The sequence below is a fragment of the Equus quagga genome, chromosome 4 (genome assembly GCF_021613505.1).
Source record: "Equus quagga isolate Etosha38 chromosome 4, UCLA_HA_Equagga_1.0, whole genome shotgun sequence".
Lineage (NCBI taxonomy): Eukaryota > Metazoa > Chordata > Mammalia > Perissodactyla > Equidae > Equus > Equus quagga.
In genome coordinates, this window is record NC_060270.1 from 70,834,200 (window position 1) to 70,856,252 (window position 22,053).

The window sequence follows — 22,053 nt, forward strand, 5'->3', positions numbered from 1 at the left end:
AACTATGTAATATCAGTATATAAATTATTCTTTGGGAGTAAATTAACCATTAGAAAATTAGTCAGTTTGTGTTTTATCGTGTTATATAGTAATCCCTACAAAACCCCTTTGAGGTGAGTGTTACTACTTTGCCCATTTTACAGATGAAGCAAGTGAGATAGAGTTTAAGTAGAATAAACGTACTTCTGGTTATCGTCTTTCTTTTCTTTTCTTTTCTGTTTTTTTCTTCTCCCCAAAGCCCACCAGTACACAGTTGTATATTCTAGTTGTAGGTCTTTCTGGCTCTGCTATGTGGGACGCCGCCTCGGCATGGTCTGACGAGTGGTGCTAGGTCTGTGCTAAGGATCTGAACTAGTGAAACCCTGGGCTGCTGAAGTGAAGCACTTGGCCACAGGGCTGACCCCTCATCTTTCTTTTCTTAACAATGGGTCTTATGGTTATAGTGTATAGAACAATCTTTCTATCTGAACTCTTACAGCATCTAAGGTTCAAAGTGAATATTAAAATTCTTACTTTGCGCTATGAGCATTTGCCGTTAGTAGAAGAAATCAGCTATGTTAACATGATGAAGAAAAATGGCCAAAAAATGCATTGTGTTAAATTAAATTAAATTGAATCCAGGAGGTTATGAACCAGAATGTCAGAATTCTCTATATATTTTGCCTCTGAAGTGGTTTGGCCATTTATGTTTTTTAACAACTTTATTGAGATCAAATGGCATAGAATAAACTGTATATGTTTAAAATACAGTATTTGATAAGTCTTGACATATTTATACATCCATAAAACCACCACTACAATCGATATAATGAACATATTCATTACTCTCAAAAGTTCCCTTGTGCCCCAGTGTAATTCCGTGCCCCATACCACCACACCCTACTTTCATCCCCAGGCAACTGCAGATCTGCTGTTTGTCACCAAAGATTAGTTTGTGTTTTCTGGAATTTTATATAAATGGAATCATGTAGTATGTACTTTTTTAAATCTAGCTTTTTTCTCTCAGCATAATTATTTTGAGATTTGTTCATGTTCTTGCATGTATCACTAGTTTATTAACTACTAGTATTTCATTTCATTAATATACCACAGGTGAATAAATATGTACCACATGTGAATAAATCCATTTACCTATTAATAAACACTTGTTTTGTTTCCAGTTTTTGGCTGTAACAAATAAAATTGCTGTGAACATTCATGCACAAGTCTTTGTATGGAAGTACGCATTTGTTACCTAGAAATGAAATGGATAGCTCATGAAGTTGGAGTAAGTTCAAATTTGTAAGAAATTGCCAAACTATTTACCAATATTGTAACATTTTATATTTCTACCAGCAATGAATGAGAGATCCGTTTTCTCCTGGTGCTTGTCAGCGTTTGGTATTGTCACTGTTTTTTATTTTAGCCATTCTGATAGGTATGTGGTAATATCATATTATGGTTTTAATTTGCGCTACCTAACATCTAATGATGTTGAGCATCTTTTTTGTGTGGTTATTTGCCATCTGCACATCTTCTTTGGTGAAGTATCTATTCAAATCTTTTGCTCATTTTTTAAATTGGGTTGTTTGTTTTCTTATTATTGAGTTTTGAGAGTTCTTTATATTCTGGATACAAGTTCTTTATCAGATATATGCTCCCACTCTCTGGCTAGTCTTTTCATTCTCTTAACAGTGTCTTTTGAAAAGCAGATGTTTTCATTTTGATGAGGTCCAGTATATCAAGGATTTAAGGATTGTGCTTATGGTGGGTGGTGTTTCTAAGAATTATTTGCCTAATCCAAGGTCACCAAGGATTTCTCCTATGTTTCCTTTAAGCAGTTTTATTGTTTTAGATTCTGCATAGATCTGTGACCCATTTTGAGGTAATTTTTGCATACAGTGCAAGGTTTGGATTGAAGTTCATATTTTTTTGCATATGGATATCCACTTGTTTTCCTCCATCTGTTGAACTGACTACCCTTTCTCTACTGAATTGCCTTTATATGTTTGTCAAAATTAGTTGTGTGTATATGTGTAGGTCTCATTCTGGACTGTATTGTGTTCATTCCTCTGTTTGTCTATCTTAATATCAATACAACACTGTCTTGGTTTCTGTAGCTTTATCATAAGTCTTGAAATCAGTACATTTAGTCCCCTAATTTTTCTTTTTCAAAGTTGTTTTCAACTTTGAAAACAACTGTTTTCAATTTAAGTCTTTCTCATTTTCATATGAATTTTAGAATCAGTTTGTCAGTTTCTGCAAAAAAGCCTGCTATGATTTTTATTGATTGCATTAAATCTACAGATCATCCAATGTATGAACACAGTATATCTCCTCATTTATTTTTTTCTTCTTTAAGTTCTCTCAGCAGTCTTGAAGTTTTCAGTTTTAATGCTATTGTAAATTATATTAAAATTATAATTTCTGATCGTTGCTAGTTTATAGAAATACAATTAATTTTTACATATTGATCTTGTATCCTGCCTCGCTAAACTCACTTATTAGTTCTGGTAGCTGTTTTTTAATAGATTCCCTCAGATTCTCTATGTAGATGGTTATATCATCTGCAGATATTGATAGTTGTCCTCCTTTCTTTGAAATCTCAATGACTTGTATTTCTTTTTCTTGCCTAATTGGCCTGGCTTGCACCTCCAGTACAATTCTGAGTAGAAGTGAGAGCCGATGGACATCCTTGTTTTGTTCCTAATATTAGGTGGAAAGAATTCAGTTTTTCAACAATAAGTATGATGTCAACTGTGTTTTCCACAGATGTCCTTTATTGGGTCAAGAAGATCTGTGTGTCCTCTGTTTTCATTCTCTGCCACCCATTCTTTCTTGTGCTGTCTTGCCACTGCTGTAGTCATGTCATTTGCCTCTTTCTGTGACAGCCTGAACCCTTTAATCTGTATTTATGGTAATTGAAAAAGCAAACTGTCATTTTGACCTTTGGAGTTAAAAGAAAGTTGGAAAGAATGTGCTTATTTTTCCTAAACAGAAAACATTGTATTAACATTAATAGAGTTATAAATATGAAACAATTTTATCTCCAAATTTTAATTCACCAATCACTGTGTGAATTTGCCCAAATACTTTTTCTGTCTCTTACTGTATTAGTCCATAATTTTTATTGTTTGAATATCACCATTTATGTTCAGCTGTTTTTACTTAACGTGTATAAATTTTTAATATCTGTGAACTTAAAAGGATTTATCATAACTTTAGAACTTTTAGAATATTTAGAATTTTATTAGTGCATTGAGTATATTTAAAGGAGTGAACATTTTTATAGATCTCAGTTCATATTCTTTTCTTTAAAGAGAGATGGGCTTTTTTCCACTGACAGCAGTTATGTATACACATATATCAATTTTACTCAGACATTTAGATGAAAAAGGAAGTGATGTGATGGAGAATTTTATTTGACTTTCTTTCCCTTTCTAAAACATCATGAAGATTTAGCATATTCTTTCACAGAGTTACAATTTTCAAGTAGTAAAATTCTCCAGAAGTCAAGCAGAATTATTGCTTTATGAAATGAAAGTAAATATGGCAAGAAAGGTTAATATATTTGGTATCTTCGTACTAAAAGTATTATGTTAATATGTGGGGAAATCTCAAGAGCTGATTAGACAGTTCACTTTTGCTTTAGGTCTGCAGTCTTTAAGTATAACTTTTCCAAGAAAGTAACTTAGTAATAGAAAAACTAAGTAGTAGGAACAATTTTAAGACTTTAACTTAAACATTTCAGACCTGTGCTTCTAAAATGTGCAAGACCAGAAGGATGGTCAAAAATATACTTGATTTCTTAACAATTAAAGAATTGTTATTTTCATTCCTTCATTTAAGGAATACTTATTCAGTACCCAGCATCCTATAAGGTATGGAGTTGAAGGTGGTGGAGAGAAACATAATGGTAATTATGTTAGAAGCAATCTCTGCCTGCTTGGCATTTATGGTCTCTATCAGTACACTGTCTCTTATGAAGGACACTTGCAAGAGGGCAGTAGGAAAATAAAATATTTCATGCTAGAATGTTAAGTTCCACAAGGATGGGGATTTGTGGGGCTTTTTTTCATTAATGTATATACTAAGATCCTAGATCATTGCCTAGCACAGTTTAACAAAGTTTTGTTGAATGACTGAATGCATATGTGAATGACTCTACTGGTAATCTATTTAAAAATTATTTCGAATGTTGTTTGTTTTTTTTTAAAGTTTGACCCTGAGCTAACATCTGTTGCCAACCTTTTTTTTTCTTTTCTTCTCCCCAAAGACCACCAGTACATAGTTGTATATTCTAGTTGCATGTCCTTCGAGTTGTGCTGTGTGGGGCGCTGCCTCAGCGTGGCTTGATGAGCAGTGCTAGCGCTCCTCCCAGGATCCGAACCCATGAAACCATGGGCCACTGAAGCAGAGCACGTGAACTTAACCACTCGGCCATGGGGCTGGCCCCCCGAATGTATTTTTAATGAAAGGGTATTTTGCGTGTACCTGAGTGCAGAACTTAGTTTATTCTAAGGTTTTTTTTCCAAGAAAAGTTTTTAAGAATTTGAAGATTACTGTTTGATAAATTTATTTTTTCCTCAAGGTTTAGAGGGTAACGTCAAACCAGATAATCAAATAAATTGTTTAAAGCTCTCTGTTGGCAGAGTCCAAATTAATAAGGTTTTATTGTAAATTATAGGATGCTAACATCTTGTGACAGTCTGTATTTAAGAGTGTTAAAACCATATTTAAAACAAATAGTGCATTTCTGTATTTGGGCTTAGCAACACAAATTTCTTCATTCTTTTAAAGTTAATTTCCATTATCTTAAATACTTTCATTTAAACGTTTAATATTTTCTGTCCATTATTGTTAGTGACGTGAGTTTGAGAAGAGCATTTTAGCAATAATAGCTACTTGAGGTTAAATTTTATTGTGTAATTTAAAATACATATATAAGTACTACCACTGGGAAGAAGTAAAAACTTTTATACATGAACATAAGTATAAGGAACATGAGAATTTGAGGCTAGAGGGTAGGTACATTTTATTATAAGAACGTTTACATATATTAATTATAATGTCCTACCATCTTATTAGTTCTTTTTGTTATAATATTCCATGTTTAGGATAGCCAAGTTTAGGTTTCCCTGGTCTCTAAAGAATAGTGACTTTTAACTTTGTTTATAATCTACTAAACCTGTTTAAAGATGGAACCAAGTAGATGGGTTACTTTCAGGATGGGTTTATCTAAGTATGTTGTCCAAGGGTAGATTTGGCTAAATAGTCTCTAAAAACATGTGACTGAATTCTCCAAAAAACTTCATATCTGGAAAAGATATTCCTTGTTTTGTTTGTTTGTTTTTGCCAAAAATGGGGATAAGACCCAGTAAAATGTTTGCTTAGTGTTAATAATTGGTTTTCAAAATAATCTGCTGTTTGTATTTCACTGTGTAGGTAAATGTTCACAATAAAACTCTAATATTTAAAGCACAATAATCTCATTAGCATTTCCTAGACACCAGTTAGAGAGTTGTCTGAAATAACATAAACTAGACTTTGGTGAGTAGTTACTAAGGAGGTAACTAATTAAAGAGTTCTTAAAATGAGTAGTTTTCCTTTGTGCATATATTCTCTTTTAATGACTTTATGAAAGTTTATATGTAAGATGGAAGATGATCGGTAGAGCCCCCTTGAAATGTTTGATATTTTGCTCAGTTGGGGCTCTAGTAATTATCTTCTCTTTTAGACAAGCTAAGAGATGTCTCAGATGTCTCTTCCATGGGGAAGGCTCACCTGCAGTCTAAGAACATATCAGTCCCCCAGCTGAGATCCTCTCACAGCTTGCCGTAACTTTTCTTATGATAAATAGCATTTGTCATAGTCTGTGATGATTTATTTGTGGGGTTATTTGCTTAATAGTTGCCTTTAACACTACACTGTAAGTTCCTTGTTTTAAGAAGCTGCTTTGTTTTGTTAACAGCATATTTCAGCACATTGTCTGGTTTATAGTAGGTGCTCAATAAATGTTTAAAGAATGAAAAATTAAGAAAAAAGTTTTTAATTTACCTTCACTTAGTCCTTTTTTTTTGTGTGTGTGAGGAAGAGTGGCCCTGAGCTAACATCTGTTGCCGATTTTCCTCTTTTTGCTTGAGGAAGATTGTCGCTCAGCTAACATCTGTGCCAATCTTCCTCTATTTAATGTAGGATGCTGCCACACCTTGGCTTGACAAATGGCGCTAGGTCTGTACCTGGGATCTGAACCTGCGAACCCTAGGCCGCTGAAGCAGAGCTCGCAAACTTAACCGCTACACCATCAGGCCGGCCCTCACATTCGTTTTTTGGTGGTGTTCCTTACTTTATGTAGAGCTGAGTTTTGACCTGTATTATTTTCCTTCTCTCTAAAGAACTTCTGTTAACGTATCTTGCAAGGCAGATCCACTGGCAACAAATTCCCTCTTCTTTTTTTTCTTTTTTCACTCTGAGAAAGTCTTTATTTCTCTTTCTTTTGAAAGATAGTTTTTGATTGGATGTCTGACATTAATTTGGGGAAATTCTCAGTCATCGTTTTCAAATATTTTTTCTGTTCCTTTCTCTCTTCTTCTAGCATTCCCATTACATGTATCTTACACCTTTTGTATTTGTCCCACAGTCCTTGATATTCTGTTTTTTTCAATCTTTGTTCTCCTTGCTTTTCAGTTTTTGAGGATTCTATTGATGTATCTCCAGCTCAGAGAGTCTTTGCTGTGTCCCATCTACTAATAAGCCCATCAAAGGTATTCTTCATACCTGTTACAGTGTTTTTCACCTGTAATGTTTCTTTTTGGTTCTTTCTTAGGATTTCCATCTCTGTGCTTATATTGCCCATCTATTCTTGAGTGCTATTTTATTCATTAGAACCTTTAGCATATTAATTATAATTGTTTTAAATTCCCTGTCTGATAATTCCAACATCCCTTCCGTGTCTGGTTCTGATGCTTGTTCTGTCTCTTCTCATTGTGTTTTTTGCCTTTTGATATGTGTTGTAGATTTTCCTTGTTAGGCAGACATGATATCCTGCTAAGAGGAACTGCTGTAAATAGGCCTTTAGTAATGTCGGGGGAGGGGAAGCGTTTTGTAGTCCTATGGTTAGGTCTCGGTGTTTTAGTGAGCCTGTGCCTCTGGACTGTGAACTTCACAAGTGTTTCTCAGTTTTTTTCAGTCCCCTTAGGTGAGACAGGATAGCTAGAGTGGGCTGGAGGTGGGTATTTCCTTTCGCTGTTGGGAAGGGTCAAGTCAGCTGGCCATTGGGTATTTTCCTTGCCCCAGGTCACTTAGGCTCTGGTTAACTAGTTTCTCCTGAGGGCAGGCCTTGTTAAGAAGAACTTAGTGCTCTGTATGTTTCCTAATCCTTCCTCCCCGCACCTCCTCCCCAGCTGCAGGAAGCTCAAGAGTGTTTTCCTCTGATATTTACTGTGGGAATCTGAGCCTCCAGCAATTTGCTCAGTTACAATTCAGGTTTTCCTACTCGTGCACTAGCCCATGGTGGTTTCTGCTTGTGAGTCTCTGCCCTGGTAAGCTGTGACACTTCGTATTTGCCTCTCTCTCCAGTCTTGGCGGCAGCGATTTGCCCTGTGTCCTCTCTTACCGAGCTAAGAAGAGTTGCTGATCCAAGAAGAGCTGTTCTGATTTTTACTTGTTAAAGTGGAGTGGGGACTTGCAGGCTCCTTACAGGTGCAACGGGAAACTACCAATCACTGTCTTTTAATTGGTGAACTTACTTGACTAGTTCTTCTCTGTCAATGTTCTGAAGCTGCTTTCCTCTATACGGTTTTTTATACTTACGTAATGTTAACTTTTACTTTTAGCTTTAATCGTTTTGACATGAACAGTCTACGATGTCAACTGTAATTACTGAATACCACCAATTTGAATTGCTGTTTCATTTTACTATTTTTGGTTTACTCATTCAAATGTCTTACTACTTATTGCTTACTCATATTAAAAACATCCTATATACTTGCATTTGTTTCTAGTGTAGTTTGTTTCCTTTATCTAATTGTCTTTAAGAGGGAAGTTTTATGGATTTTAAACTTTGAATCCTTGAATTTCTGGAAATGTCTTTAGCTTCATTCTCCCACATGAATGCTAATTTTTTTGATATATAATTCTGTGTTTCAAATAATTTTCTTTCAGAAGTTCGAAGCTACATCTTCATTGTCTTTTAACATCAAGTGTTGCTGATATCATTGTGATAGCTGTTCTTTATTTTTCCCTCTTAGGTTAAAAATTGAGAGCCAAAGATCTGTAGCCTGAAGTTTTTTATTTTGTTTTTGTTTTCTTTAGAATAATAATAATAATCCTATTAGAATTAGTTTGAATTTGAGGATTGCTAAAATGAAGGGTTTTGTTGTATTTAAAAAAAAACCAAATACCCATGTTTTTCCCAAATCTTAATCTTTAATAAAGGGAAGGGCTCTTCAAGGTTAAATAATCTCCCTCCTGTTGCCGTTCTCTGGTGTGTTTAATGCTTGCATCAGGGAGTAATGTCCACCTCCTGAGGTGGCAGATTCTTCTTCCCTCTTTTTGGCTACTCCTGAATTTATATATTTTGAATTGGAATATGACTTGCTGAAAAATTTGTGGTATTGTCTTCTCAATGGAACGGTTCAAAATAAATAAAGCTCCTCTTCCAGGCAGTTTGTGATTTTAGTTTAGATGATGAACTGTATATGATATCTTTCTTTTATACCTACGAATCCTTATCCAGGTGTTTCAAAATTTGTAACTGCTTTTTACTTAAGCGTTGGTTGAAAAATATATAGTAACTTTTGTGTTCTAAACTACCTTCTATCTTCAGCTGTCTTTTTATTTAGTCAATCTCTTTTTCCTACTTAGACCTCGTGTGGACAGTAATGACCTCACGTTTCCGATTGCCTGCTGGCAGAACCTACAATGTACGAGCATCCGAGTTGGCCCGAGACAGACAGCACACAGAGGTGGTTTGCAACATTCTTCTTCTGGATAACACTGTACAAGCTTTCAAAGTTAATGTAAGTATTTTATGTCTTTAAAAAAATAATTTCTGGTTATGTCTGAATTTAGATTATATTTTAAAACTAAAGTTGTTTAATTGTAGTACAATTTGAAAAGCCTTTTTCAATGAAGAAAGTCTTTCTAGTACAGGTTTTTAACTGTGAAGTACAAGTTCTAATTCAAACTGGATCTTTTAAAACGTTGACAAACTAGCAGTGCATTATGACTAGTGGTACAGATCAGTAGTAGTATATGGGTGTTTTTTATAAATGTGCTTGGAGATGCTTGAAAGGAATTTGTTTTCCTAAATAATTTATACATTTCCATTGTACTCTTACTTGTACTTACTGTCTGTGAATAAAACTTTTGCCAAATAGAGCTAAATGACAGCCCTGATTTTACCTGAATCTTGTCTGAAATATTTATTCAACAAATATTTGTTCATCCTGTTAGTGTCTAACTTTGTTTGCTCAACATTATTTGTGAGTTTTACCCACGTAGTATGTTAATAATAGTTGTTTCATTTTCATTGCTGTATAGTACTCTTTGTATGACTGTACCACAATTTACGTATCTGTTTGTTTATCACCATTTACCTGTTCAGTTTACTGTTGGTGTATATTTGGATTGTTTCTACTTTGGGCTCTTATCAGTAATATTGCCGTGAACATTCCTGTACACGTCTTGAGATATACAAGGGTGCATTCCTCTGTTCTATTTAAAAAATTTCAAATCTATAGAAAAGGTGAAAGAATAGCAAAATGAATACCCACATACCTTTTACCTAGATTGACGTGTTGCTACCATTTTACACATTTGCTTTAACTTGCTTTTTCTCTCTGTGTGTTGTTTCTGAACCTTCTGAAAGTAAGTGGTATAAATCTCATGTAAGTTACTTCAGCAGCCTAAGAATCTCATGAGTTACCACAGTAGCATTGTCATATCCAAAATTTCAACATTATGAAAATAATAGTATCTAACACAGGGCCCATATTCAAACTGGAATTCCTCATTCCTTCTTTCTACTCTCCAGGATAACACCTGCATCTGTTTCTGCTGTGTTTCCTGGGTATTTCTATACTTTGAAATCTTTAAGTAATATAATTATTAATCTTCTGAAGTCCTGCCATTTGTGACAGCATAGATGGACCTTAGCATTATGCTAACTGAAATAAATCAGACAGAGAAAAGACAAATATTGTATGATTTCATTCATATGTGGAATCTAAAAAAGCTGAACTCATAGAAACAGAGAATAGAATGGTGGTTGCCAGGATCTGGGGAGTGAGGAAAATGGAGAGATACTGATCAAAGGGTACAAACTTCCAGTTATAAGACAGATAAATTCTGGGGATCTAATGTACACCGTGTTGACTGCAGTCAACAATACTGTATAATATACTTGAAAGTTACTAAGAGAATAAATCTTAAATGTTCTCACCACACATACAAAAAGGTAATCATGTGAGGTGATGGGTGTGCTAGCTAACCTTATTGTGATAATCGTCTCACAGTATATCCATGTATCAAATCATCATGTTGTACACCTTAAACTTATGCAGTATTATATTTCAATTATATCTTAATAAAGCTGGAAAAAATGAAATATTAATCTTTATTTGCCAGTTTCTTCAGCTTAAAATTTTCTATATGTATTACTGTATAGCAGGATCACTAATTTATCTTTTTTATCCCAATTCGAAGTCACTTCACATTGGAAAAGGGGCTGCAGAGTAGTACCTTTAAGGATATTATCTAACATACCCAACTAATGTGCTTTTTAAGAAAGTTAGAATTTTAGTTCTTTTGTTTTCTGTCATCTATTAATAGATAGTTGGAGCATAGGTTGTCAAGCAGAGGTAATATTCAATGAAGGGAATTCTGCTTCATAAAAATTTCTAGTTAATGGAAACTCTAATGAATTAGAGAATTGATATAAGAAAAATAGGCCTTTTTTCCTGTTACTCATTAGGATGCTTTTTGGGAGGGGTTAAACTTAATAATTCTTGTTTTAACTTAATATTAGTTAATATTTAGTTTTCATTTTAACTTACAGTTCTGTGTTTGTTTCAAAATATTGTAGAAGGATTTTCTGTGTTTCCCATCTAAGCATAATTCTCCTGTTGGCACTTGAGTTGATAATAGTATGTTGTAATCAATGTGCTATCTAATTACTCTTTTAGAAAGACATATATTTAATATATTTTTAATGTATGTTTGTATTTATATATATATTTAAATATCAGTTCTAATAGAGTTGAGCATATTACTAGAATAATAAGTACTATGATACTAGAAACTTTCTCTCCCATTACTTCAGGTCATCAGAAAACTTACTTAAGAGGTATAGTATGAGAGATTGACTGTTGGAAGTGCCACATATTTATTCCCCAGGGTGGTTGGACCCAAGTCATTCCGAATGTCCAAGTTGCCTTGTACTTTTGTGTAGATGCTGCATATTTTAATCTATGTGAATGGCTCCACAGTTATGCAGTTGACAACCTTTGCAGTGGTATGTGATAGCTTGCAAACCAATAGGGGAGTTTGATCCTCTGATGTTTGTTGTCTTATGTTCATTAAGTCTCAATAGTCCCCATTGTGGGCGGCTGCTAGGTTCCCCAGCATCTCTCTGTTCACTGGGAAGGAGAACCGCTCAGTTTCCTCTGGATATTACCAAGCAGTGATTTGTAAAGTCTTAGCTGTTGGAGTCATTGCTTCCCCTAAAAGCTTTCTGTACCACAGATGAAATATTCGTTGTTGCTAGAGTCTGCTTTTTTTTTTCTCCCCCATCTGGTATTCATCTCATCAAAGCCTTTTCTGTGTATTTTCCTGAGAGGAAATGATGTAATGAAGGAGTTGATATAACTTCACTAGTGCTTCTTTCTCTTTCTCTTTTTTTGTGGACATAGGAGTGAGATAAGTCCATTGGTGATGCTTCGGTTTCCAGTTCTCTTTTCACTGTGGCTTTGGCACAGCCATTTATTTCACTGTAGCCAGCCTGTGGAGTGTGTTGTCTTCCTCATGCCTGGAATTCATCATCAATTCACCAAAAACATGTTTCCATTAAGTACTTTAAAATGTATAGTATCCATGCTACATGGATTGATTTCACCAACCTTTGAGGATTTTTTTCCTAATTTTTTGGCTTTAATTTTACAGTACAGCACTAAACAGTACAACTGTTTAGCAGTAGCTTCTGTGATAAGGAAGAGTTGGGGAGAACCAGCCTGTTCCAACTGTAAGCACTGCATAAGAAACTACCCCAAAACTTAGTGGCATGTTTATTGTCTTCAGGGATCCTTTGAGTCAGGAATTCACATAGGGATGGCTTGTATCTGCTCCATGTGTTGGGCCTCAGTGGGAAGAGTCAAAGGCTGGAGGCTAGAATCATTTAAAAGCTTATTCACTCATATGACTGTTACCTGAGACCTTAGCTGGGGCTTAAACACCCATATGTGACCTCTCTGTGTGCTGCCCTGGACTTCCTCACGGCACGGTGGCTGCATTCCAAAGGTGAGCATTCTTAGAGAGAGAGGGAGCTAGGCTGTAGACCTGTTGCCTTTTCTGATCTGTCCTTGGGAGTCATATAATGTGACCTCCACCGTATTCTATTTGTCAAGGCTATGACAAAGTCATACTCAGGATCAAACGGAAATAGACTGTCTCTTGGTGGAAAGTGGAAAGGTTCTAAAAGATCATGTGAGATCCAAAATACTGCTATGGACTTTTTGGGAGAGTACAGTCTGCCAATATGTCCCCCTAGTGATTGCAGGCATCTTACCCTGACCTCTTCATATCATACACCTGTGTCCTGCCTTCATCTGTACCTAGGAATGTCCTTCGAGCACTGTCTCCCTTGCTACTTGAAGGGTAGCTGACATATTAGAGGTCAGAGATGAGAGGGAGGTTTAATTTTTACTGTCTGCCTTTTGTATCATTCGGATTGTTTTTCTGGGTTTCTGGGTTTTATATATTTATTTTATATGTATATCAGAGAAACTTGCCTTGACTGATCAATTCTTAACACTTAATTATGTAACAATTTTGTGTTTGTTGTTTACATATCCAGCATCTTAAAAATAATTCATAAATATTTTAGCCCACAATTTGTATCTCTCTCCCTCTTTCTATCATTTTTTTTTTTTGGTGAGGAAGATTGGCCTGAAGCTAACATCTGTTGCCAATTTTCCTTCCCCCCCCTCCGCAAAGTCCCAGTACATAGTTGTATATCCTAGTTGTAAATCCTTCTAGTCCTTCTGTGTGGGATGCCACCACAGCACGGATGAGCGGTGTGTTAGGTCTGCACCCAGAATCTCAACCAGCAAACCCTGGGCTGCTGAAGCAGGGTGTCCAAACTTAATCATTGTGCCACTGGGCCAGCCCCCCACAGTGTTCATCTCTTAACTACCATATTCATAGTGTGCATGGAACACAGGACTGGTAATGCGCTGCCTTATGACGTGTTTCGTATTCTTTGAGAGAATAATCATTTAAGTATCTTTGCCATCATACTGGCTTTTTGTATTGTACTGAATATAAGGGCTGTCTGTCTAGGCCACTAGACACACAACAAATTGCCATGGTTGATTTGATGAAACTAGGTGGTTAGCTTCGGGCCTACTTTCTCTTACTCTATGTGTGTCTCTCCTGAAGGTGAATACCTTCTTAGATAGAAACAACCTTTTCTTTGGGAAGGGATATATGACATAGCTGTTTCCCTGCCAAAACTTGCGAACAGGCATTCAGTGTTCATTGGAATGGTGTTGGGTGACCACAGAAAGAAATACAGTTGTTATCACATAAGCTCCGTGATTCACTTTCTGATGCCCCACTGCCAGTCCTCCTCATCCGGGTAATTCTTTGTTCTGAGTCTCCTATGGACCCAAGAATCTCCTGGAGGAAGCCCTGGTGCCCAGGGTGACCCTCTGCCCAGAGGCTGATTTTGGTTTGGTAGTTGGACTCTGCTGATCACAATACTCTAGAAAGGAAATTACTTCTTATCTTTGTACCCATTTAGAATGTTATTCCTAACTCAAATGAGATAGTTCAGTATTTATATATTTCAAATTTGGTTTTGTATTTAAAGGTAGCATCCATTTAGCCTTATTTGAGTCTTTGCCCTTATTTATTTCACAACCTTTTTGATAATAAGACTTAAAATAAATGTGCTTCCAAAAGTCTAAAGTAAGACAACTGTGGTCTTGTATGTATACATGCTTTGCATGTGCACATATAGAAAATTACTTTTAAAAATCTTTACTTATTACTTTTAAAAATCTTTACTTATCCCAGAACTCTTTTTTGCTCCTATTTGGAAATGCAGTACAGTAGTATGTCTTCCTCTTAAATGTTTTTCTCAGTGACTGGTTTTATGACTCTTACTTGTCTATTCACCTTTTGAATTCCTCATATAATTTTTAATAAAGCAATTTGTTTAGTTTCCACAAAGAAAAGCAACAGCTGTAATGCATGAGGGATTAGTAATATTGTTATGACAAACATTTTTCTGAATGTGCAGGAATTTCTTTTTGATGCTTCCTTTGATTTGTTTGTAATAAACTTCAGAGTTTGTATTTTTTCCTGTTTCTTTTGCAGTTAACTTTTTTTCCCATGTTAAAGAAGTCTGGAGGTAGATAAGCACTTAATAAATTCAATAGGTACTTAATTTTAGTACTAAGTTAATTTATAACTTTGAATTCACTATGTTTTTTTTGTATCACTTAACTTTGAATTACTGTGAAGTGACTTTTATTTTCCTTCGTCAAGAATAATTGGAGTGGGAACTGTGCTAGTTTTACAAAGAACTTCATAGATCAGGTCCTGGATTCTAGGTATTAGACTATCACAGACAGAACATTTAAGCATATAGTGATGTCAAAATTAAGACTCTAAGCACTCCATGAATAACTGATATGGGAAGCATTGTGGTTTAGGGAGGCAGCATAATGTAGTGAGAAGTACATGAGCCTTGGAATCCAAAAAGCTAGATTTGTGTCCTGGACCTGCTAAGCACTTGCTCTATGGCACTGTTCCACTACTTGACCTTTACATGTAATTTCCTTATATATAAAGTGGAAATAATATCATCTGTTATATTAGGGTTGTCAGGATTAAATGAATGTATATAAAACACTCAGTAGGGATTCTAGTAGGTGATCTAGAAATGTAACATCCTTTTTGCCCTCTTTCTTTATCTTCTTTCCTCTCCTTCCTCTTTAGTTACCCGGAGTTGGCCAAAGCGCAGAGTTGAGAGGGCACAGTGTCCACCAGACTGCCCTCACTTCTGACACCAGTTGAAGTTTGAGAGATTCCTAAAGCCACCCTGAGTTTTGCTAATTTGTTAGAAGGACTCACAGAACTGATCAAAAGCTGTTATACTCACGATTACAGTTTATTCTAGGGAAAGGATACAGATTAAAATCAGCCAAGGGAGGAGATGCATTGGGCTGAGTCAAGGAGGAGTCTAAACAGAGAACTTCTAGTCTTCTCACCATGGAGTCATGGATGACATTACCTCCTCTGGGCCACTGTGTGTGACAGTATGCCCAGTGTTTCCAACCAGGGATGTTCCCCTGAGCTTTTCGTGTCCAACCTTTTTACTGGGACTTGATCACATGCTCCCTGTGTGACTGACCTGATCTCTATTCTCTCCCAGAGGTCAGGCTAATACCCTGAGTCTCCACTTCCCCTGGAGATCAGAACTGATGTGATGTGGCCCAAAGCCCCCATCATAAATCACATTGTTAGACTGTCCAGGGACCAAAGCCCTCAGGCAAACAGGACACTCCTATCAGGTAGGACATTCTAGGGGCCTATAGATCACCTCCAGTAGCCCAAGGCAAAGGCTAGACGCCTCTTTGAAAAAGGTTATTTCTTCACTATACATTAGTGCTACATTTTTGTGGTGGCAGATTAAATTATTCAGTACTTAATATTTTGGTTCTTAGTTTTTGTCTAAGTAATAATGTACAATTTTAAATAGTTTTAAAAAGCAAAATCACGAAGCATATGATGAAAGCTTAATGAAATGCTCCCACTCTTTTCTTTTTTCTATGTTGGTTTATATTTTCTGTTTTGGACATTATCTGTTGACTTCCTATTATGCAAGAAAGGATTTGATATTCTTAGTTCATTTTGTACCCTCACTCCCCCTGCTAAAATTTTTATGTCATAATTTTTAGTTAAATCTATCTGTCTCTCTACTATTTAACTTTCTATCTTCTATCAGAATTATATTTGGCTTCTAGTAAAAGAAACGGGAAATAACAGTCACTTGAATGAGCTAAGGTTCATTTTTCTCTCACATGAAAGAATTGTAGAGATTGACAGTCCAGGAATGGGATAACAGCTCCACAGTCATCAGGGAACCAGGCTCCTTGTTTGTCCTTCACTCTCCTGAGAGCGTGGTTGTTGATAAGATCACTTCATGATCCAAGATAGCTTTTAGAGCTCTAGCAATCATGTCAGTTTTTTCAGGCAGGTGGTTGGGGAGAATGGAGAAGCAAAAACGGCACATGCTAGTTTTCTTTCCCAATCTTAAGGAACTTTGCTTGGAAGTTCTGTCCTGCAGCTTTCGGCTATGTCTTATTGGCTAAAGTTTAGTCACATGCTCTCATTTGGGATGCAAGGCAGGATATTTTAGATATTCTTGTTACTACCCCAAACAACAGTGGAGTTTTATTTTAAGGAAATGAGAGAAAATGGATATGGCATAGGTAATTAGTTTCTGCCTTAATTGGTGTCATTGTTTACCTTTTCGTGATTATGAAAATTATCTGATTATGCAAGTTAATTCACTGCTGAGCCAATTACTGTACTATGATTATATTTTGCTCTTTCTAGAATTTTCATTGCCTCTTTTTAAAAATATACTTTGTTTTCTTTCTGTAGTTTTTTAGTTTTTATCTTTTCAAATTATATGTGTATTTAAAGAGTCAAATAGTTCTACCTGTAATACAAAGTGTATTACAGAATAGCAGCAGTTTTCTGCACCTGCCCTGACTGCACTTCCCTAGGAACAACTAACTTAATTCTTTTTGTAGAATCATTTGGTATTTGCCTATATATCTCTAAATACCATATTTCTGTTGCTACTACTTAATTTTTCAGTTTTAGGAATTGTCTACTGATTTCTCACTTAAAAAGTTGAGAATTTAGTTCTCTTTCACATCTAACTAACCCCCAATCCTCATCCTATCAATATAATTGACTTATGTAATGTGTTTATATTAGTATTCAACGTGTACGTTATTGTGTATGTGTGCATGTTCACAGCTAAGCCACATAGCACATTATAGTTGCTATTTTCTTTTGTGCCAAACTTGTTGATTTTCACAGAGTTGGTAATTGTCTTTCCCCCTTTCCCTCTTTCTCTCGCCCTTTTTTTTTTTGCTTAGTTTCCTATATATATTATTAATTACCTCAAACTCTTTAATAATAGTCTGAATCTTCTCAATATATTCTTCATAACACATATTCTATCAAATGCATCTCCTTAGAAAAATCTCTAAGTACATTCTTATGTGCTGCCTTTTGGATTGGTTGCTCTGTATACTTGGTGTTCCACTAGACTCACTCTTCACCATCATCCTGTTTTGGAAGTTCATGTAGATTATTCACAAAATCCACTGGTTCCCATTATGACACTCTTCTATTCCCCTGTATGCCTGGTGTCCCTAGGTTTGAAACCACTTCAGTTTACCTTGGAATACTTCAAGGGAGGTATACAGTCATTTGCTCTGATGGACGGAATTGGGAACTGAGGGATATAACTGCTCCCTACATGAATTTTCAGCCATTTTCCTTCCAAATGTCACCCTCATGCCTTATTCTCACCTTTTCTGATCATTTATTAGTTCTGACAGTTTTTTGGTGGAGTCTTCAGGGTTTTCTATATATAATATCATGTCATCTGCAAATAGTGACAGTTTTACTTCTTCCTTTTGAACTTGGGTGCCTTTTATTTCCTTTTCTTGCCTAATTGCTCTGGCTAGAACTTGTACTGTGTTGAATAAAAGTGGCACAAATGGGCATCCTTGCCTTGTTCCTGATCTTAGAGAAAAAGCTGTCAGCTTTTCACCATTGAGTATGATGTCAGCTGTGGGTTTATCATATATGGTCTTTATTATGTTGAGGTATATTCCTTCTATACCTACTTTGTTGAGAGTTTTTATTATAAATGTGTGTTGAATTTTGTCACATGCTTTTTCTGCATCTAAGATGATCATATAATTACTGTCCTTCAATTTGTTAATATGGTGTGTCACATTGATTGATTTTGTGCTGTTTAACCATCCTTATATCCCTGGAATAAATCCCACTTGAGCATGGTATATAATCTTTTTAATGTATTCTTGAATTCAATTTGCTAGTATTTTTTTTTATTGAATTAATGATAGGTTACAATCTTGTGAAATTTCAGTTGTACATTAATGTTTGTCATTTGTGTTGTAGGTGCGCCCCTTCACCCTTTGTGCCCACCCCCCACCCCACCTTTCCCCTGGTATCCACTAAACTGTTCTTGGTCCATAGTTTTAAATTCCTCATATGTTCACTTCTTCCCTCCCTATTTGGATTCCTTTTATTCCTTTTTCTTGCCTGATTGCTCTGGCCAGGACCTCCAGTACTATGTTAAATAAGAGTGGTGATAGAGGGCATCCTTGTCTCGTTCCTGTTTTCAGGAGGATGGGGTTCAGTTTTTGCCCATTGAGTATGATGTTGGCTATGGGTTTGTCGTATATGGCCTTTATTATGTTGAGGTAGTTTCCTTCTATGCCCATTTTGTTCAGAGTTTTTATCATAAATGGCTGTTGGATCTTGTCAAATGCCTTCTCTGCATCTATTGAGATGATCATGTGGTTTTTATTCCTCAGTTTGTTGATGTGGTGTATCACGTTGATTGATTTGCGGATGTTGAACCATCCCTGTGTCCCTGGTATGAATCCCACCTGATCCTGATGTATGATTCTTTTGATGAATTGCTGAATTCTGGTTGCCAAAATTTTGTTTAGAATTTTTGCATCTATGTTCATCAGTGATATTGGCCTGTAGTTCTCTTTCTTCATGGTGTGCTTGTCAGGTTTTGGTATCAGCGTGATGTTGGCCTCATAGAATGTGTTAGGAAGTGTTCCATCTTCCCTAATATTTTGGAATAGCTTGAAAAGGATAGGTATTATATCCTCTCTGAAAGTTTGGTAGAATTCCTCAGGAAAGCCATCTGGTCCTGGGGTTTTATTCTTTGGGATGTTTTTGATTGCTGTTTCAATCTCTTTCCTTGTGATTGGTCTGTTCAAATTGTCTACCTCTTCTTGAGTGAGCTTTGGGAGATTGTAGGAGTCCAAGAATTTATCCATTTCCTCTAGGTTATCCATTCTGTTGGCATATAGTTTTTTGTAGTATTCTCTTATAATCCCTTGTATTTCTGCAGAGTCTATTGTTATTTCTCCTCTTTCATTTCTGATTTTGTTTATTTGAGCTTTCTCCCTTTTTTTCTTTGTAAGTCTGGCTAGGGGTTTGTCAGTTTTATTTATCTTCTCAAAAAACCGGCTCTTTGTTTCATTGATCCTTTCTACTGCCTTTTTCGTTTCAACAGTATTTATTTCTGCTCTGATTTTTATTATTTCTCTCCTACTGACTTTCGGCTTTATTTGTTCTTTTTTCTCTAGTTCAGTTAGGTGTAGTTTAAGATTGCTTATTTGGGATTTTTCTTGTTTGTTAAGATGTGCCTGTATTGTGATGAATTTTCCTCTTAATACAGCTTTTGCTGTATCCCATATGAGTTGGTGTGGCATCTTATCATTTTCATTTGTTTCCAGGTATTTTTTGATTTCTTCTTTAATTTCTTCAATGATCCATTGCTTGTTCAGTAGTGTGTTGTTTAGTCTCCACATCTTTGTGCCTTTCTCAGCTTCTTTCTTGTAATTAATTTCTAGCCTTATAGCATTATGATCAGAGAAGATGCTTGTTATTATTTCAATTTTTTAAATTTGTAGAGGCTTGCCTTGTTTCCCAACATATGGTCTATCCTTGAGAATGTTCCATGTGCACTTGAGAAGAATGTGTATTCAGCTCTTTTAGGGTGAAGTGATCTATATATGTCTATTAAGTCCAATTGTTTTAGTTTTTCATTTAGCTCCACTATTTCCTTGTTGATTTTCTGTCTGGATGATCTGTCAATTGATGTGAGTAGGGTGCTTAGGTCCCCTTCTATTATTGTGTTGTTTTTAACATCTTCCTTTAGGTCTGTTAATAGTTGCTTTATGAATCTTGGTGCTCCTGTGTTGGGTGCATAGATATTTATAAGCATTATTTCTTCTTGATGAAGTGTCCCTTTGATCATTATATATTGTCCCTCTGTGTCTCTCTTTACCTGTCTTATCTTGAAATCCACTTGGTCTGATATGAGAATTGCAACACCTGCCTTTTTTTCCTTGCTATTAGCTTGAAGTATTGTCCTCCACCCCTTCACTCTGAGCCTGTGTTTGTCCTTGGGGCTGAGGTGTGTTTCCTGGAGGCAACAAATTGTTGGATCTTGTTCTTTAATCCATTTTGCCACTCTGTGTCTTTTTATTGGAGACTTCAATCCGTTTACATTGAGAGTGATTATTGATGCATGTGGACTTAATGCTGTCAATCTGTCACTCATTATCATGTTTTCCTGTGTTTCTTTTCCTCTGTGCTTTCGCCTACCCATTTAATACTGCAATTTCTTATGCTGAGTTTCTTAGATTTTTCCTTATTTATGTTTTGTGAGTCTGTTCTGTTTTTTAGTTTAGTGTCTACCCTGAAGTTTGTATTTAGAATCTTGTGTATAATATAGTCTATTCTCTGGTGGTCTCTTACTTACTTGGCCTGTACTGATTTACACCCTTTGCTCTTGGCCTCCTAAATAATTATTTTCATTTCTTATTCCAACTCGTGTTATGAATTTGTAGTTAGAGTGATAAGATCGTCCTTGTTTTGGTAGTTTCCTTATTTTTACCCTAATGCTATAGTTGAATATTTGCTATCCTGTTCTGGTTCTATCCATCGGCCTCCCTAGTCTGTGGTTTGTGACCCCTTTCTCCCTTTTTTCTTTTTTCAGGTATGAGAGCCTTCTTGAGGATTTCTTGTAGTAGAGGGCTGTTAGTTACAAATTCCCTGAACTTTTGTTTATCTGGAAAAGATTTAATTTCTCCCTCATATCTGAAGGAAATTCTTGTTGGATAGAATATTCTTGGCTGAAGATTTTTATCATTTAAAGCTTTGAATATGTCACTCCATTCTCTCCTAACTTGTAAGGTTTCTGTAGAGAAATCTGCTGAAAGTCTGAGAGGAGCTCCTTTGTAGGTTATTCTCTTCTTTTTTCTTGCTTCCCTGAGTATTCTTTCTTTATCTCTCCTTCTGGGCATTTGTACTACTATGTGCCTTGCAGTAGGTGTTTTTACATTGACAAATCTAGGAGGTCTGAAAGCTTCTTCTAGACACATTTCTCCGTCAATCCCTAGATTTGGGAAGTTCTCTTCTATAATTTCATTAAGCACACTTTCTGCTCCATTTTCCTTTTCCACATTCTCGGGAATTCCTATGATCCTTAAGTTCTTACTCCTCATTGAATCCACTATCTCTGAGAGATTTTCCTCGTTTTTCTTAATTCTTAGTTCTCTTTCTTCCTCTGTCTGGAGCCATTCAGCCTGTCTATCTTCAATTATGTTAGTTTGCTCTTCTGTGGTGTCTAAACGGGCATTCAGGGAATCCATATTCTGTTTTATCTGGTCCATTGTGTTTTTCATCTCCAGTAATTCTGTTTGATTCTTCTTTATAATTTCAATCTCTTTTGTGAAGTAACTCCAGAACTCACTGGCTTGTTTCTCTATCTTTCTCTCTACCTCATTGAGTTTTTTGATTATAGGTGCTCTGAACTCTTTATCACTTAGTTTACCTAATTCCAAGTCCTCAGGACTTAATTCTGTTTTTACTGGTTTCCTTCTGGTCTGGGGCTTTTATAAATTGCTAGATGGCAGAGGAGCGGTTTTTTCGCATGGTGGTAGAATTCGGTTGCAGTTACAGCCTGTCGCCACTAGATGGGGGTCG

The 22,053-nt window shown here is 35.9% G+C and overlaps 1 protein-coding gene across 4 annotated transcripts in view; it reads left to right on the forward strand.

Annotated features, from left to right (window-relative positions):
- The window catches only part of PTPN4 (protein tyrosine phosphatase non-receptor type 4), a 210,180-nt gene that overhangs the window by 37,335 nt on the left and 150,792 nt on the right, over positions 1-22,053 (forward strand). For 3 of the 4 annotated variants that reach the window (XM_046658299.1, XM_046658300.1, XM_046658301.1), the window contains exon 2: positions 8,845-8,999. In XM_046658299.1, coding sequence (XP_046514255.1) covers positions 8,862-8,999 — 138 coding nt within the window. In that variant the 5' untranslated portion in view covers positions 8,845-8,861. Of the gene's footprint in view, positions 1-8,844; positions 9,000-22,053 lie in introns of those variants that run through there. The other variant, XM_046658302.1, reaches the window with a different exon arrangement.